General features: G+C 54.3%; 1 protein-coding gene across 7 annotated transcripts in view; it reads right to left on the bottom strand.

Annotated features, from left to right (window-relative positions):
- Positions 1–18,553, bottom strand: part of ACOX3 (acyl-CoA oxidase 3, pristanoyl) — an 86,983-nt gene that overhangs the window by 10,182 nt on the left and 58,248 nt on the right. For 5 of the 7 annotated variants that reach the window (XM_049886680.1, XM_049886679.1, XM_049886681.1 and 2 more), the window contains 4 exons: positions 17,519–17,639; positions 14,482–14,604; positions 14,084–14,197; positions 4,338–4,453 (listed from right to left, as the gene is read on the bottom strand). In XM_049886680.1, the coding sequence (XP_049742637.1) occupies positions 4,338–4,453; positions 14,084–14,197; positions 14,482–14,604; positions 17,519–17,639 (474 nt within the window). Of the gene's footprint in view, positions 1–609; positions 3,712–4,337; positions 4,454–14,083; positions 14,198–14,481; positions 14,605–17,518; positions 17,640–18,553 lie in introns of those variants that run through there. The other 2 variants (XR_007517715.1, XM_049886684.1) reach the window with 2 other exon arrangements.

The following is an 18,553-nucleotide window of genomic DNA, read 5'->3' as shown; positions in this document are numbered from 1 at the left end:
ATTTCAAAAACATGATGTGACAGGAAACTTGGCAACAATTATGTGTAATGGTTGCAAGATACGGTTAATGTAGCCGAAGCCACTAAATTATACACCCCAAAAATGTAGAGTTGGCAAATGCTGCGTTACATGTATTTTTACAACTAGAAAAAAAAATAGAGTCTGAAAAAGGACTACCCTGGTCAGAGCCCAGCTGGGCAGGTGTGCACTAAGCCGGTGGGAGATCCCGTGCCTCTCTCACATGGGGCTCCCATCTGGAAAAGGGGGTGGGTGGTGTCTGCACAGCTGCTGTGACCCGGGACACAGGGGCTGGGGTGGGAGCAGGAGGCGGGGTGCCTGGGGCGTTGCCGCAGTTGCTCTCAAGCCATCTCCCTGACTCCCGGTGACCCCGTGACTGTCAGAGAACTGTGCTCCACAGGGCTTTCAAATGGCTGATTTTTGAGAAGCAGGTCACCAGGCCTTTCTCCTGAGGTACCTCTGGGTGGGTTTAAACCACCAACTTTTCATTAGCATCAGAGCCCACTTACTGTTTGCACCGCCCTGGGACTCCAGAAGGTCATCTTCTTCACTCCTCTTCTGGCTGTCCTGTGAATCTCCAATGACTGCGTGTCAGCCAGGAGTACCCACAGCACTGCCCCTTCCCCGTGAGCTCACTGCTCCTGAAAGTGCCATCTGCCCCTGACATTGGGGAGGCTGGGGTCTCTGTGAAAAGTCCCAGCTGACCCTTCAGAGACGAGGCATTTGTCCCCAGGGAGGACTTTAACGAGGCACGTTTGGGCTCAATGTAGCTAAGGACCAGCTGTCATTTTCACAGCATTAAAACTTGGGGATTCGAGGAAGAGAGAGAGGACGGAGCCAGGCCAAGCCCACATGTGAAGTTGGGGGTGGTCCCACCTCGCTCCCATGGGCCCCACCCCAAAGGCTTCCCTCTCTTACTGCCCCCACCCCCACAAGCCTCCAGCCTGACAAGGATATGATAAACCAAGTCAGATCAGGGGCACTCCACCCTTTTACTTTCTGGGGACTTTGCACTGTTGATAGGTAGTGGACACTTGAGGCAAAAAGTGAGCCCCAGCCACCCAGTGCAGACATCAGCAGTGCCCGAGAGGCCAGGAACAAGGCTCTGGAGTCAGCAGGCACCACTGCCAACCAAGGCCCCAGGCCCTGCTCTTGGCCCCACGTATTTATCTGTCAGGGAGGTGCGTGAGCCGACCCGTGGAAGGAGCCTTGTGTGTGGCTGGAGAAGGAAGGCTTCTTGTCATCTCTTTATGCACAAAAACCTCTGCAGGGGTGCGGAGACGCTGGTGATGGGCCAGCACAGGCAGGAACGTGGCTGAGGGCGGCCAGGGGAGGCTTCTCCCGCACACCTGTCTGAGGACTTGGAAGTGACATGAGAACCTTTTTCTTTTTGAAGAGCCTCCTGTGTATCTGCTCAGGCAGGTGCCCAGTCCCAGCAGGAAACTGGCAGGAGGGGGTAAAGTTGACCAAGGTCCCCTGCCAGAGAGCAAGCGCACCCCTTATTTCAGCACAAACATGCAGTAACTTTCCCACAAGGACACAGCAAACCTCACCCTCCACTGACCTTATACAAGAGCGGCTGCTTCCCAGGCCAGGGTGCCAGTCGGTGCCGCTGCTTTACTCTATGTTGTGGGGCGAACGGCACCCCAAAAACGATGTGCTGTTGTTGTGCGCTGTAAAGTCGATTCCAACTCATGGCAACCCCATGTGACAGAGTAGAGCTGCCCCATCGGGCTTTCTAGGTTGTAACCTTTACAGGTGCAGATCGCAGGGTCTTTCTCCCAGGGAGCCGCTGGGCGGGTTCAAACTACCAAACTTTCGGTTAGCAGTGGGAGCACTTAACCACTGTGCCACCAAGGCTCCTTTCAAAAAGATATACTGAAGTCCTAAGCACGGAACCCGTGAACGTGACCGTTTTGGAAACAGGATCTTTGCAGATGTAATTAAGTTATAAGGTCATAGTGGACTGGGGAGGGCCCTAATCCAATGATGGGTGTCCTCATAAATAGAGGGGAGACACCGTGTGAAGACGGAGGCAGAGACTGGCCTGAGGCAGCCACACGCCAAGGAGCACCTGGGGCCACCAGCACCCGGAGCAAACAGGGAAGGATCCCCCGCTAGAGCCTCTGGAGGGAGCTTGGTCCTGAAGACATATGGACCTCAGACTCCCAGCCTCCAGACTGTGACAGCACGGGCTCCTGCTGCTGGAAGCCCCCTGGCCGTGGGGCTCCAAGGTGGCGGCCCCAGGACACAGGGTGATGTGCGCGTCCGTGGCATCTCGTGCTGGGCGCTGGCGACTCTGAGCAGCAGCTGGTTTTCCAGCCAGGCTGAGTGCTGCTTTTTTCCATCAATTTGTAGACCCTCTTTCCAAACCAGGGGTCCTGCGGGACTTTCTCCATCTGTTGTTTGTCTTTTGTCTCTGTTTATAGTGTCTTTAGCCATTCAGACATGTTTAACTTGCTTGTCCCACACCGGGCTTGTGTAAACCTCCTCTGAGCTGCCTTCTCGCGGGCCTTCTGCTCCGACGACGGGAGGGAGCCGCGTCTCACTCAGAGCCCTTACGGCCCAGCCCAGAGAGCTCTCGGCTGGCAGAGCGGCCCACGGCTCCCCGTGAGCATCCTCTGTGATCTAACCCAGGCCCAGACAAGGACAGTCCCTCTTGGGGACTTTGCTCTTCATCGCACAGACTCTACTCCACTTGGTGCTCCTCGGCTCCCCATAACCTCTGTGACCTCCTGTCCGGCTGAGCCCGACCCCAGCGCTGGCCGCCTACCCGTCCTTCCCTGCATTGCAGTGACGGAAACGTCAGGATGTGGCTCTTTAACAAAGCTCTAAACGTGAATCGCTCCTCGCATGACCGAGCTCAACACTCACAAGGCTGTGAAGTCACGCGGGCTGACACCTGGCGCTCGCCCCACACACATTCCTCTTCTTCATTTTCTCTCTCGAGAAATGTCATATTTACTGGTCATCGTTGGGAGGCCGGTCTGCTGTGGCCCCTCTGCCTCTTCCCTGGGCCACCAAACCAGAACTGAGCCTCTCTCTCTCCCAGTTTCTTGTTCTTCTCAGGGGCCTGCCCTGTTCTGGGTACACAGGAAACTTGCTCTGCGCAGACGTGTGAGTCACACGGCATCTCACCCACACCAGCCTCACCTCTGTATCTGTTCCCGGGGGAGGGAATGGGGTCTCACCTGCAGCACTCAGACCATCAGCCCTGCGTTGGCTGTGGGGAGTGACTCGCCAGCCACGGGGACCAGCGCTCACAGTCGAAGCTGACCTTGCTCTGTCTCTATTCTGTGGAGGGAAGCGTTGCTCCATCCATTCGCTGGCTGTATATGAGTCAAGCTTTTGCTGGTGGCCTGGACCCTGGCCAGAAAGTTTGACTTAGCGAGCAGGGTTGACAGTCGTGAACACAGAGGTGGCGACCGGATGCGACACCTGGACCGCGGGCTAAAGGGCAGCACGGTGGGCTTGGCCGTGACCTTCCAGGCAGCTCCCGGGGACTCAGGCACAGCTGGAAACAGATGCCCTGGTGCATAGCCCAGAGGTGTGGCTCCATCTCCAATCCCAGAAGGATAACCCGGCGTGCAGGCCATAACAGGGTGCTCTGCAACAGGCCATTTCTGCACCATGGCTCCGAGAATGTGAAACCATCTTGTGAGGACCAGCTTGCATTCCAGAGCCTTCCCTGGACTGTTCACACCAACGGTGCCTCCATTAGCACAGCAATGACAACAAGCACAGGCAACAGGTGACCTCCATGAATTAGGGGAGCCCTGGGAACTTCCCACCGCCCGGTGGTCACTAGGGAGTGTTGGGGTCCTGGCCCAGAGCCCACTACATCCGACGGCTCACACAGCCCAACGTTTCAATTTCAATAACCACAGGCGTGATACGGCTCTTTTGGAATGGTTGGTGTGTGTGATGGGCTACCATCACACTCTCCAAACACAGTGCCCACCATCCCTGCCCCAGTCAGCAAGGCAGGTGTCACCGTCCCCATTTCACAGACCAGCAAACCGAGGTGCGAGGAGGTCACGTGACTCCCCAAGGTCCCAGACACCAGAGGGTGGAGCCGCCAGGACACCTGACGTACTGAGGACACAGCAGCACAGAAATGGGGAGCAAACACTAATAAAAAGCAACTTTTAGGCACAAGCGCACCTGAGGGCGGAGCTCTGGTGACGCAGCGGTTAAGCACCCTGCTGCTAACCAGAAGGCCGGCAGCTGGAAACCCTATGGGCAGTCCTACTCTGTCCTATCGGGTCGCTGAGTCAGAACCGACTCCAAGGCAGCGGGTTTGGGTTTTTGGTGTATACCTGAGAGTTGTTCCTTGCGTCAAAGTCACTGCTTCCCAAGCTCCTCTGACGGCTCAGTTCTCGAGCGCTCTCTTGCAGCAGGTAACAGACCAGCCACCTGTATGCCTCCAGGGAGACTTCGAGACAAAAAACAGAAGGAAAACAGTGACAACATGGCGCCCAGCAGGTGTCGAGCAAGTACCCGATGCAGACGCTGCCCTGCATGTGGCACGTGACTAACCTTGGTGACAAGCGTGCAGGGCGGGGGCTACAGATAAGGAAACCAAGGTACGGGGAGCAAAGTCGCTGCCCCGGATGGCTGCAGTCATGTGGGTGGGCATTTCCCAACTCTGCGCCAGGCTGTGCCGAGGCAGCCATGCTGTCCAGGACAACAGAGGCTGCTGGGCCCTGGGCTAACTTGAGCTCAGGTTATCATGACCGACACTTTCTGGCTGGTACCTGATTGCTCCACCCAGGTAAGATGGGGCGCTGTCCCCTCAGTGTCACCAGGGTCTGTACAGGTGTCAGGACTTCCCCAGCAGGTGAAAGCCGCCTGGGGAGAGGAAGGGGGACCTTTTCCACTTTGGCTGTCTGGCTCCCAGTGCAGAGGGTGGGTGGGCTGATGGGCCACTGGGCTGGGATCTGCCTCCGCCTCACCTTGTTCCTCCCCCATGAGGCCTAACAGGGAGAGAAGGGGGATCCGGGAAACAGGAGAGGGCAGAGACTAGAGGTCAGACAGGGCACACAGATATGAAGAACCCCAGGGTGGCTGTACCCCACATCGAGGGTCCCCTCCTTCTCCCCAACCAGCTGTGGTGGCATTGATTATGGTACTTTGTAGAGCCTCCCAGGTCTTGAGACCCTGAGGCACACTAACTCAGATGTTCACAAGCAATGACCCCATCAAGCAGTGCCACGTTGTACATGCCAGGGACGAGGACACTGTGGGACAGACACGTGTGAGCAAGGGGGCAGTGAGTGAGGGACAGTGAGGGGACAGTGAGGGACAGTGAGTGATGGACAGTGAGAGAGGGGACAGTGAGTGAGAGGACAGTGAGAGGACAGTGAGGGACAGTGAGGGACAGTGAGTGAGGGGACAGTGAGTGAGGGGCAGTGAGAGAGGGACACTGAGAGAGGGGACAGTGAGTGAGGGGACCGTAAGGGACAGTGAGGGGGCAGTGAAGGACAGTGAGTGAGGGACAGTGAGGGGACAGTAAGTGAGGGGGCAGTGAGGGACAGTGAGGGGACAATGAGTGAGGGGACAGTAAGTGAGGGACAGTGAGTGAGGGGATAGTGAGGGACAGTGAGAGACAATGAGTGAGGGAACAATGAGGGGACAGTGAGCGAGGTGACAGTGAGGGACAGTGAGTGACAGTGAGTGAGGGACAGTGAGCAAGGGGACAGTGAGGGGCAGTGAGTGAGGGGACAGTGAGTGAGGGACAGTGAGGGGCAGTGAGGGGACAGAGAGTGAGGGACAGTGAGTGAGGGGACAGTGAGCAAGGGGACAGTGAGCGAGTGGACAGTGAGTGAGGGACAGTGAGGGACAGTGGCAAGGGGACAGTGAGTGAGGGACAGTGATGGAGGGGACAGTGAGGGAGGGACAGTGAGCAAGGGGACAGTGAGCAAGGGGACACTGAGGGGCAGTGAGGGACAGTGATCAAGGGGACAGTGAGGGGCAGTGAGTGAGGGGACAGTGAGTCAGGGACAGTGGGTGAGGGGACAGTGAGGGACGGTGAGCAAGGGGACAGTGAGGGAACAGTGAGTGAGCGGACAGTGAGTGAGGGGACAGTAAGCTAGGGGACAGTGAGTGAGGGACAGTGAGGGGATAGCGAGGGGCAATGAGGGACAGTGTGTGAGGGGACAGTGAGCGAGGGGACAGTGAGGGACAGTAGGGGACAGTGAGTGGGGAACATTTGTGAGTGCCAGTGAGTGAGTGGACAGTGAGTGAGGGGACAGCAAGCGAGGAGACAGCGAGCGAGGAGACAGCGAGCGAGGAAGGGTGGGTCTGGACCTGGCCCTTGGCTCTGAGTCCAGGCTCTCACCCACCCCTCTATCAGGCACAGGGCGGGTGCCAAGGCAGAGGCACAGGGAGGAGTCCTGACCTGAGAGCACCTGGGAAGGAAACCGGGCCTGGCCGCAGCAGTTTGGGGCGGAGGGGCCCTCACCAGGAGGAAGACACCCGCCATTTGCTGCTTCCTGTCACACACACGGACCATTCCACAGGTGCCACATAGCATAATCCTCAGGGGGCAGCTGAGAAACCCATTTCACAGACGAGGAGACTGAGATCAGGCTCCACACGGCACTAAGGGGGCTGGCCATGAACCCAGGCTCCGGGCCCTGGGCAGGGTGCAACGTGGGTTCCTCTGCACAGTTGTTCTCTGGAGGCTGGCGGGAAGGGGGGACTCCAGGTGGGCACCCCCTGCAGGCCTGCAAGGCGAGCCAGGGGTCACTCTTGAAAGAAGAAACCAAACAAGTTGCCATACGGTCAACTCCGACCCATGGCAACCCATGTGTGTTAGAGTAGGACTGTGCCCCACAGGGTTTTCTGGTCCTAAGACCAGAGCCAGCTGCCGTGAGCCAACTGGACTCACAGCGACCCCACGTGTATCAGAACAGAACTGTGCCCCACAGGGTTTTCAGTACAGTGGCTGATTGTCTAGGAGCAGACAGCCAGGCCTTTCTTCTGAGGCATTTCTTGGTGAATTCAAATTTCCAGCCTTTGGGTTAGCAGCTGAGCGCATGAACTATTTGCCCCACCCTGGGCTCCACCTTCAGGATGTCACCCCAAAGACCACGTCAATGCTCAAACACCAGCGTGACACCACAAATGTGTGCTCACAAGTGTGTGCCCTGAGGGTCTCTGAAGACCACATCGTGCCCAGAAGGACCGACCATTAATGCAGAGATGGGAGGTGGGTGTTGCTGAGTCACAGTGTCTGCGGTTTATTTGTTGTCGTTGTTGTTGGGTGCCCTCCAGTCGGTTCCGACTCATAGTGACCCCACGCACAACAGAATGAAACACTGCCCGGTCCTACGCCATCCTTACAATCATTGTTACGCTTGAGCTCATTGTTGCAGCCACTGTGTCAATCCACCTCGGTGAGGGTCTTCCTCTTTTCCGCTGACCCTGTACTCTGCCAAGCATGACGTCCTTCTCCAGGGACTGATCCCTCCTGACAACATGTCCAAAGTATGTAAGACGCAGTCTCGCCATTGTTGCCTCTAAGGAGCATTCTGATCGCACTTCTTCCAAGACAGATTCGTTAGTTCTTTTGGCAGTCCCTGGTATATTGAATATTCTTCGCCAACACCGCAATTCAAAGGCATCAACTCTTCTTCGGTCTTCCTTATTCATCGTCCAGCTTTCATATGTATATGATGTGATTGAAAATACCATGGCTTGGGTCAGGCGCACCTTAGTCTTCAGGGTGACATCTTTGCTGTTCAACACTTTGAAGAGGTCTTTTGCAGCAGATTTGCCCAATGCAATTCGTCTTTTGATTTCTTGACTGTTGCTTCCACGGCTGTTGATTGTGGATCCAAGTAAAATGAAATCCTTGACAACTTCAATCTTTTCTCTGTTTGTCATGATGTTGCTCATTGGTCCAGTTGTGAGGATTTTTGTTTTCTTTATGTTGAGGTGCAATCCATACTGAAGGCTGTGGTCTTTGATCTTCATCAGTAAGTGCTTCAAATCCTCTTCACTTTGAGCAAGCAAGGTTGTGTCATCTGCATAACGCAGGTTGTTAATGAGTCTTCCTCCAATCCTGATGCCCCGTTCTTCTTCATATAGTCCAGCTTCTCGGATTATTTGCTCAGCACCTATCCTGAAGTACAACGCTGTCAGTGATAGCATAATATCCACACGCCTACGAGGGAAGACCAGTTAATACGACTATTATTCAAATTTACACACCAACCACTAGGGCCAAAGATGAAGAAACGGGAGATTTTTATCAGCTGCTGCAGTCTGAAATTGATCGAACATGCAATCAAGATGCATTGATAATTACTGGTGATTGGAATGCAAAAGCTGGAAACGAAGAAGGATCAGTAGTTGGAAAATATGGCCTTCCTGGTAGAAACAATGCCGGAGATCAAATGATAGAATTTTGCAAGACCAATGACTTCTTCATTGCAAACACCTTCTTTCAAAACATAAACGGCCACTATACATGTGGACCTCGCCAGATGGAACACACAGAAATCAAATTGACTACATCTGTGAGACGATGGAAAAGCTCAATATCATCAGTTAGAACAAGGCCAGGGGTCAACTGTGGAACAGATCATCAATTGCTCATATGCAAGTTCAAGCTGAAACTGAAGAAATTCAGAGCAAGTCCACGAGAGCCAAAATATGACCTTGAGTTTATCCCACCTAAATTTAGAGACCATCTGAAGGATAGATTTGACGCATTGAACACTAGTGACCGAAGACCAGACGAGTTGTGGAATGACATCAAGGACATCATCCATGAAGAAAGCAAGAGGTCGTTGAAAAGACAGGAAAGGAAGGAATGACCAAGATGGATGTCAGAGGAGACTCTGAAACTTGCTCACGAACATCGAGCAGCTAAAGCAAAAGGAAGAATTGATGAAGTAAAAGAACCGAAAAGAAGATTTCAAAGGGTGGCTCAAGAAGACAAAGTAAAGTATTATAATGACATGTGCAAAGACCTGAAGATGGAAAACCAAAGGGGAAGAACACACTTTGCGTTTCTTGAAGCTGAAAGAACTGAAGAAAAAATTCAAGCCCTGAGTTGCAATAGTGAAGGATTCTATGGGGAAAATATTAAACGATGATGCAGGAAGCCTCAAAAGAAGATGGAAGGAATACACAGAGTCATTACAACAAAAAGAATTAGTCGATGTTCAGCCATTTCAAGAGGTGGCATATGACCAGGAACCGATGGTACTGAAGGAAGAAGTCCAAGCTGCTCTGAAGGCATTGGCGAAAAACAAGGCTCCAGGGAATTGATGGACTATTTTGTGGTTTATTTACAGGGCTACAAAACCCAAGGAACTAGTTTCAGCCAGGGACTGTTCAAACTAATTCCTCTTAGCCAACCCAGGCAGGCCTGCAAGGTATTCTGAGGCTCTGCCCACCCTCTGCCCCCGCCCTTCCCTGCGGGGAGGACACACATCTCACAATCACTCCCGCGGGGCTGTGCCCACATCACTCACCATAGGTGGCCTCTTAGATTTTGCTGGGTGCTTCAAATAAGAAAGGAGCCCAATGAACGCGTGATTTTTGAACAGGGCTTCCCTTCAGAAGCTCAAGAACAGGAGTGATGCGACCATGTTTTCCCCGTGACCTTCCTAGACATCTGGTGGCAGAGGCCCTCGGTGGCCACATCCAAGGACTCCTGGGCCCCTTGCGGGTCCCTGTGGCCCTGCCCCCAACCGGGCCACACCCTGCCTCAGCTGCACTGGCTCTCCTGGAGCTGCCCGCCTCCTCCACACTGGGGTTCCCCACCCCTTGCAGTCATTGCCCTCCTGTCACGCCTGGGCCTGTGGCTTCTGCGTAGTCTGTCATTCCAGCAGCTCGGACGCCACGCACTCAGGCCTGAGCTCCCAGGCTGCCAGGCCATCCTCACCTCCCACTGTCCTGCCCCTCTCCATCCTCTGCCCTCCCACCTGACGGCCACTTGGGCCTGCCAATCTGGTCAGCATGCCCGCCCACCCCGCTGCTAACCCCACGGCACACCCATGCCAGGCACGCCTCCATCTGCTGCCCTGCACCACGTGACCCCGACCCCTGTACGTAACCCAACTGTTCATACCACGTGACCCGACCATACCACCGTACCACATGGCCCCAACCAAACCACGTGACCCCATTACCTGTACCACACTGGCCCCCCTACACCATGTGACCCTATCACCTGTGCCACACAGCCACCACACGTGACCCCACCACCTGTGCCACGTGGCCCTCGCCCAGACCACATGACCCCACCACCTGTACCACACAGCCCTTGCCCACACCACGTGACCCCACCTCCACCACATAACCCCACCACCTGGACCACAGGCCCCCCCACACCACGTGACCCCACCCCCACCAGATGACCTCACCGCCTGGACCACATGCCCCCCAAGCCTCATGACCCCACCGCCTGGACCACATGGCCCTCCACACCACGTGACCCCACCACCTGGCCCACATGCCCCCCTACGCCACGTGACCCCTACCCACACACGTCTCAGAGTTGTGAACTCTGTGAACTCAGTGATTCAGATCGTGGGCCCAAGCCAAGGACTGGAGCCTACGCCCTCACAGGGAGTCAGACCCTCAGGCGCAGGACCCACCGGAAACTCGCCCTCGGGCCCAGGTCTGTGCAATACCAAGAGGAGCGATGGAAAATCCCCTTCCGGCCCCCTCTACGTGCCAGCTTCCCGGCAGGAGTCGGGCTATGAGGCCTGATGGCCGTCTTCATCTCAAACAGACAAACGCAGCCCTGGAAGGTTCTGTGTCCACTGCCCTACAGAGGTGTCCCTGGGCAGCTCAGACGGTCAAACACTCAAGCTAGCCGAAAGGTTGGCATCTGTACCCACCCACAGGTGCCTCGGAAGAAAGGCCTGGCAATCTGCTTCTGAAAGGCCAGCCTTGAAAACCCTATGTGGCAGTTGTACTCCGCACATGTGGGGTCATCATGAGTCAGAGTCAACTCCATGCACCACCAACAACCTGTCCTACCGTGCTTGAGCATTGCCTGTCATCCATGGTGTTTCCACCGAGAGCTCGGAGTAGACACAGGTGGTGAGTTCGGCCCCGAGGTCTGGGCTTTGATGATCGAATGCCCTCAAGAGCCCCCACCACATGGAGAACAGTGCCAGTAGGCAACGCCAAACCGCCCCATCGAATGACCAATGACCAGCACTTGCGTTTCCCCCCTAGAAAACATTTCACTTTGTTGCAGCTTGCAAAGCTTAGGGCGCTTCCAGGAAAACAGGGGACGCTGACTTGGCAGTTCTCCCTCTGCTGGGACACGGGAATCCCACCTGCCTCCACTGTCCCAGCACCGGGAAGGGCCTCGGATGGCTGTCGCCGCCAACACAGCCACCCATTTACTCTCAGCTCCAGCACCGGCATCGTGTCAGGGGCCGACGGGTGGGCTGATGTGAGGACGACAACCGCGTTCCACAGAGCGTCTCTGCGGCTCGGGAGACCACAAGCTCCCCAGTGATGGGCTTCAGGCGTGTTTCCACTTTCTATCAGCACTTTGAAGAGGCAGTTACCAGGTGTCAGAAAGGGGTTACGTCAGAAAAACTTAGAACGTGGGGAGCAAGAGAAACAAAGCAACTGGGAAGAGAACTGCTTTCTGCAGGTGGGGGAGGGGGGAGAAGCGCTGCCTTTCTCTGACTTCTGCCCCCCTGTGGGCTAGTGACAAACTCAATCACACCCATCCTGCCCAAGCCACCAGCGTCTCTCACCTGCAATCCACTTCCAGAGAGAGCAAAGCAACCCCCCTGCCCAGTAGCACGGCTTGGCTGCTAACCACCCTCGGGCACCTCAGAAGAAGGGCCTGGAGGTCTGTTTCCATAAAGATCACAGCTGAAAATCTCCAGTCCAGCACATGCCTACCCTTGTAGCACACGGAGTCATCAGGAATGGCAGTCAACCCGTAGGCCAAATAGTGCGGCATCAGTTACAAAACATGAACCACCGTGACAAACGACACAAACGTCAGTCGGCTTGTCACGGCCCTGCTTTCCCACCGCACAGGGTGAAAGCCGAGCTCCCCCAGGGCTCAGGGCCCCGCTCGAGCTTGCTGTTGGTGCCTGTCTTGTGCCACTGTGACCACTCCGTGCCACCCAGGCTGGCCTTCCTCGGTCTCCTGAGCAGGCCCGGCTTGTCCCCTCGGGGCTGTGACCCCCCCTCGAGCATCATTCCCTCTCCCCGTGGCCAGCCTCCAGGTACATCCTTCCCTCTCTCCCCATGGCCAGTCTGTTCCTTTCAGAGATAAACTGACAGGTGTGACCCCCTCCAGGCCCCAGAGAGGCCATCCCTGCCATCCCGCGTGTTCATCACACCCAAAACCACCGTCAAACCGGGCCTGTTGCTGTCGAGTTGACTCCAACTCACAGGGACCCCCCTGGCACACAGGTGAACGCCCCAAAGGGTTTCCTAGGCTGTAATCTTTATGGAAGCAGACGGCCAGGTCTTTCTTCCACAGCACCACTCGGTGGGTTCAAATCGCCAACCTTTCAGTTAAAAAAAAAAAAAAGCAAACCTGCTGCCTCCAGGCTAATTTGGACTCACTGCGCCTCCATAGGGTTTCCAAGGCTGTAAATCTCTACGGAAGCAGATTGCCCCATCTTTCTCCCACCGAGCTGCCAGTGGTCTTGAACTGCTGACCTTTTGGTTAGCAGTCAATCATTTTAACCACTGCACCACCCGGACTCCTTAACCTCTCGGTTAGGAGAACACAAACCATCCGCGCTGCCCGGCGTCCACGCTGACACCAGCCCACTGTGGTTCCCTGAGAGGCTGCTACTCTGTGACAAGGTCCTAGTGATGAAGTTGTTTGCTGCCCCCACCCTGCATCTAGACTGCAAAGCCCCACTAGAGAGCGGGGACCCAGCCTCATTCCCAAGCACATCCCAGCACCTGGAACTGCACACAGTAGGGCTCAATCAGTATGTAGACCTATCACGTGAATCACATGAAACCTTGAGGACTAAGGTGCACCTGACTCAAGCCACGGTGTCTTCATTCATCTCATACGAGAAAGCTAGACAATGAATAAGGAAGACTGAGTAAGAATTGATGCCTTTGAATTGTGGTGTTGGCGAAGAATATTGAACACACCACGGACTGCCAAAAGAACGAACAAATATGTCTTAGAAGAAGTACAGCCAGAATACTCCTTAGAAGCAAGGATGGTGAGACTTACTCTCAAATACTCTGGACACGTTATCAGTAGAGACCAGTCCCTGGAGAAGAACATCATGCTTGGTACAGTAAAGGGTCAGAGGAAAAGAGGAAGACCCTCAACAAGGTGGAGTAACACAGTGGCTGAAACAATGGGCCCAAACGTAGCAACAATTGTGCTGGCGCAGTGTTTTGTTCTGTTGTGCACAGGGTCACTATAAGTCAGAACCAACTCAACAACGCCTAACAACAACAACGACACGCAAATAACATAGAAGTAGAGTCCCTGGTGGTGCTAACAGTTAACGCGCTCAGCTGCTAACCAAAAGGTCGGCAGTTTGAACCCACCAGCGGCTCCGTGGAAGAAATATGTGGCAGCCTGTTTCTGTAAAGATTACAGCCTCGGAAACCCTGTGGGGCAGATCTACTCTGTCCTGTAGGGTTGCTAGGAGTTTGAATCAGCTCAAGGGCTTTTAAAGGGTACCTGTGAATAGGTTTGGAAATCCAGGTTTTTTGTTATATTGATCAGATCCTATCAGTGTAGGGTGGGTCCGAACCCTAATCGCTTCTGAGTTATAGACAGAGCAGCACAGACCCAGACACAGACACACGAGGAAGACAGACGCCATGTGAGGATTGCCCGGGTCTGCTGACAAGGAAGGAATCCACATGGCAGAGGCCCTGATTCGGACTTGTAGCCTCCAGAACTGTGAGAACAAATTTCTGTGCTTTCAGGGCCCCCACGTGTGGTGTTCTGGTACAGCAGCCTAAGTGACTGAGCTGGCCACCAAAGCTTCTACCTGTGACACGGGGTGTCTGCTGGTGTTGGTGACAGGGACGAGCGAGCAGAAGCCTCCGCCCACAGCCCCCAGAGCCTACTCACCTGTGGTGTCCCAGCCATCTCCCACACTGGGGCAGGTGAACCTCTGGCTGAGGATGCCTGGGTAGCCTTCCAGGAAGTCTACAGTCTTCAGGGGGCTTTCAAAGCGAGCTCCATCTAGGACGCACAGCCCAGGGAGGTTTGTGAGAGATGGGAAGACCTCAAACCACAGAGAGTCCCAGAGCAGACGGCAGTCTGTCCCGCGCACCCCACAAGCTGGGGTCTGCCCTGGCATCCTCCCCCACCCTACCCCGGTGCCCCATTGAGAAGTTGCCCATCAGTCATTAGTAACCCATTTTCCTTCCTGCAAACATACGGAGCGCCTTCATAGGGCAGAACAAACCCCGAGGGCTAGAGGAGGGCTCCCTTGCGAGCTCTCAGGCCTGTGCTGCCAGCCTCACCTCGGGTCCTGTCGTCCAGGAGGCCCAGCAGGTAGTTGCTGGTCTGCTGCAGTAGGACATTGTTGTCTCCTTCATAGGTGCAGTTGGGGTCGTTGTCGTCTCGGAGCTCACCCAGACGGTTCACTGCAATGGGGCCAGGTTTTCCTCATTTCAGAAGTGCACTGGAAGGCTACTACGTCACCTCTGAGCGTTTACAAGTCCTGTCCCAGCCCAACCCAGGATGGGCCCCTTTGACCTGGCTTCAAGCCAACTCAACTAGCTGGGGGTCTCCAGAGCTCTGAAATCTCAGCCCCCCATCTTTAACACCGGGTAGTGAGGGGGCTGGTGGCTTAAGGGAAACTCGAGCATGGCACGGGCAGGCAGCTGCAGGCAGGGAATACTGGCCATCATCCTCCTCACCGCAAGGGTACCCTGCAGCTCTCGCTAGCGTGCGAAGGCCCGGCGGACACTGGAATGCTCTCCGGGGTGGGGGAGCGGGCCACCTCAGCGGGCTGCCGGTTTGGCTGTTGGACAGGTCTCACTGTCCCAGTTTCTAGTGATCCTCCGATGACCACCTGACTCCTTGTAATTTTCACCCACCAGCCTGTCTTCCCTCTCATCCTAAACTGAATGAGCCCTTCTTTCAAATCTCTGAAGACGACCCTTGCTTTTCTGTTGTCTCTCCTGCCAGTTTCCGCCAAGTTCGCTCTGACTCATGACAACTCAGTGGAGGTCAGCGTGTAACTGTGACCCACAGGCTGACTTTGAGTGATTTTCAGAAGATCACCAGGCCTTTCTTCCTAGTCTGTCTTGGTCGGGAAGCGCTCATGGCAACGCACAACCCTCCACTGATAGACGAGTGGTGGCTGCGTGTGAGGTGCATTGGCCAGGAATCGAACCCGGGTCTCCTGCGTGGGAGGCGAGAAATCTACCGCTGAGCCACAATGGCCCCTTGTGCGGTACATGTCGTTGCTGTGTGCCATCAAGCTGATTCCAAACCCACAGCAACCCTGTACGACACCGTAGAACTGCCCCGTAGGGTTTCCACGGAGCGGCTAGGAGATTTGAACTGCTGAACCTTTGGTTAGCAGCCATAGCTCTTGATAACTATGCTACCAGGGCTCCGGGTGGTATATAGTAGGTGGTGTATCGAGGAAAAAAGATCCAGGGTAACCAGAAGAAAAAGTTACCACCAAGCTGATTCTGACTGATGGCGGCCTCATGCGTGTCAGAGCAGAACCGTGCTCGACAAGGCTTTCAGTGGCTGGTTTTTCACAAGTAGGTTGCCAGGCCTTTCTTCCGAGACACTTTGGGGGGGACTTGAACTTCCAACCTTCTGGTGAGCAGCTAAGTGTGTTAACCATTTGTACCACCCAGGGGCTCCTCCCGCCAGTTAAATGACCCTAATTCCTCCGTGTGCTGTATAAGGTATGCTTCCCAGACACTCACCGCTCGGTCCTCCTCCCCCGACCCAGTGTGTTCTCACACTCATACTTGCCATTTATGGGCCAAAGAGGGCGTAAGATGGCCCGCAGCAGCCAGGCTGCCAGTTTGCACGGGGCTTGTGGTCACCTATCCCACCCTGATCTTCTTCCCCTGACTGGCCGTGACGTCTCCCCCATACCACTGAGCATGAAGAGGGACCTAGAGGAGAGGTTCAGCTGATACTTTAAACCACAGCCAAGGCTTCACTTTGACCCCTGCTGTCATCAGTCTTAGTGGTCTCGCCCAGTGTTTCGATCTGTACTGAATCCCGATGAAGTCATTTTTGTTGTCTGCAAGACTCAACTTCCTTATTCTACTTAGAAGACAGGGACTAGGCTAAACGGCTTAGAGCATCTCTGTGAGTAAAATGAATAAAAATTATTAAGAACCCTGCACAGAGACAAAACTATATATACAGAAATCACATATCAACTGTGCTTACTCACACGTCAACCATTAGTAACAAAGAGAGACCAAACGGGGAGCACGAGAGGCCCACAGCTGTCTGCCCCATGCTGGAGCGAAAGCACCCCATCACTGCCGGCGTTCCACCAGGGGCTTGGCCCTCTCTCGGAAAATAACTGGGATAGACGCTAGAAGTACCGAATCATCTAGAGAGTGCCACGGAGACGCTTGCAAACTTGGCAAGAGGCCAACAAGCTCCCACGGGTATAAACTGTCAGCTGGGTTGGTGCCAATTCTGTTGTTTGTGGTGTGTGTGGGTGTGTGTGTGTGTAGGCCTTCTTTGAGTAACCAAGTTTTAACAATCGATTATTTAACATTAGCACACAGAGAGTATTTCAGGCAAGCTGCAGATGATGACGGGAATAACAACGACTACAGAGAGCAGTTGCTGGGCGTGTGCTGTGTGCCAGACACTACGCTAAGCGTGTCACATGAACGAACGTGCTTAATCCTTGCACGAATTTATGACGTAGGTATTCTATTATTATTCCCGTCTTATACATAAGGAAACCAAAGCACAGAGAGGTTAAGTAACTAGCCCACAGTTGCCCAGCTAGTGGATGGCCGAGCTGGGATTCGAACCCAGGCTATTTGGCTGCCTGTTCTCTGAACCGTACACCAGCTGCCTGAATAGTAGTCACTGCTGATAACACTAAGTCTCTTTCTCTAACCTTAAGAATTTTTTCATCAAAATAAAACTTGGTGCTGAGACTGTTACTGCCAAGTTATTCATCAAGAAGTTATCACTGGGATGAACAGGTGATCTATTTCGTGTGGGTTTCAGTGGGCTGATTCTTAGCTTCTCCATACTTCATCATTTTCCCCGATTTTCAACCAAGAATCGTTAGGCATCAGAACGCGCAGGGCTCTGTCCAGAGCAGGGTCGGCCAACGTGTTCCGTTAAGGCCAGAGAGCACGTATTTTAGGCTTTCTGGCCACGTGGTCTCTGCTGCTGTGGAGCAGAAGCAGCACCAGGTCATAGGCACAGGAATGGGCGTGGCTGGGAGCCAGTGAAACAAACAGGGGGCCAGGTGGACCTGGCCCTCGGGCCTGAGCTTGCTAAGCCCTGCTCTAGAGTCAAAGGGTAGGACCAGGGTGGGAAACCTACCGGCCAGGTATCCGTGTCCTCCGCAAGCCTCTCGGCATTCCTGGATTCCTCGCTGGACCATCCATGAGGCCAGTGGCTTGCCGGCTGATGACAAGGCGTGGATCTCCCGCCCAAGCTCTGCCTTTGGGAAGGGGAACCAAGAACAGTAGAGAAGAGACTGTTGACGCCAAAAGACAGCAGTCTGTTTCAATGCTAGCATCAAATGACTGTGACCCCTCAAGTCCTTGACGCAAAACCAAGCCAAACTCGCTGCTGTCAAGTCGATTCCAGCCCATAGCGACCCTATAGGACAGAGCAGAACTGCCCCATAGAGTTTCCAAGGCTGTAGTTTTTACGGAAGCAGACTGCTACGTGTTTCTCCCGGAGAGAGGCTGGTGGGTTTGAACCGCTAACATTTTGGCTAGCAGCCAAGCACTTAACCACTGTGCCACCAGGTCAATTCCAAACAAAGAAACCAAGTCTAGTTTAAGGACTGAGGGCTCATCCAAGAAGGGGAAACTGAGGCACACTCAGTTTTCTCAGCAATGGAAATAAACGATCACAGCTCTGAACAGCAGAGACCTCTGGGCCTCAAGGCTTATCACACGAGCAAGTTGCAGAAGAAGGCAATTTGTGATTCAGCTTGCGTGAAGCTCACAAACATAAGACTGATAGACTGCTCACAGTCACAAACGTATGTGGTACAACTGTAAAGAAAAGCAAGGGAACCAAACACAACATTCAAGATGGGGCTTCCCTCTGAGCAGGGGAGGGAAGGGCTGGGAGGGCCGTTAAAGGCAGTGACATCTGTTTACCTTGTAAACTGGAGGGGGGCAAGGGGTGTTCACCGCATGGCCACCCTGCACCTTATGTATGTTTTATAAAGGATCTTTTGCTTCTACTTGCTATTTAATCAAAACAATTAAGAGACACACAAACACAAACATACTTGCTTAAAAAAAAAAAACAGCCGCTGTTGAGTTGATTCTGACTCACGGCTACCCCATGTGTACAGAGTAGAACTGCTTTGTAGGGTTCTCAAGGCTGTGACTTTTC

Source organism: Elephas maximus, chromosome 5 (assembly GCF_024166365.1).
Source record: "Elephas maximus indicus isolate mEleMax1 chromosome 5, mEleMax1 primary haplotype, whole genome shotgun sequence".
NCBI classification, from domain to species: Eukaryota; Metazoa; Chordata; class Mammalia; order Proboscidea; family Elephantidae; genus Elephas; species Elephas maximus.
This window is presented reverse-complemented; position numbering and strand designations above follow the sequence as displayed.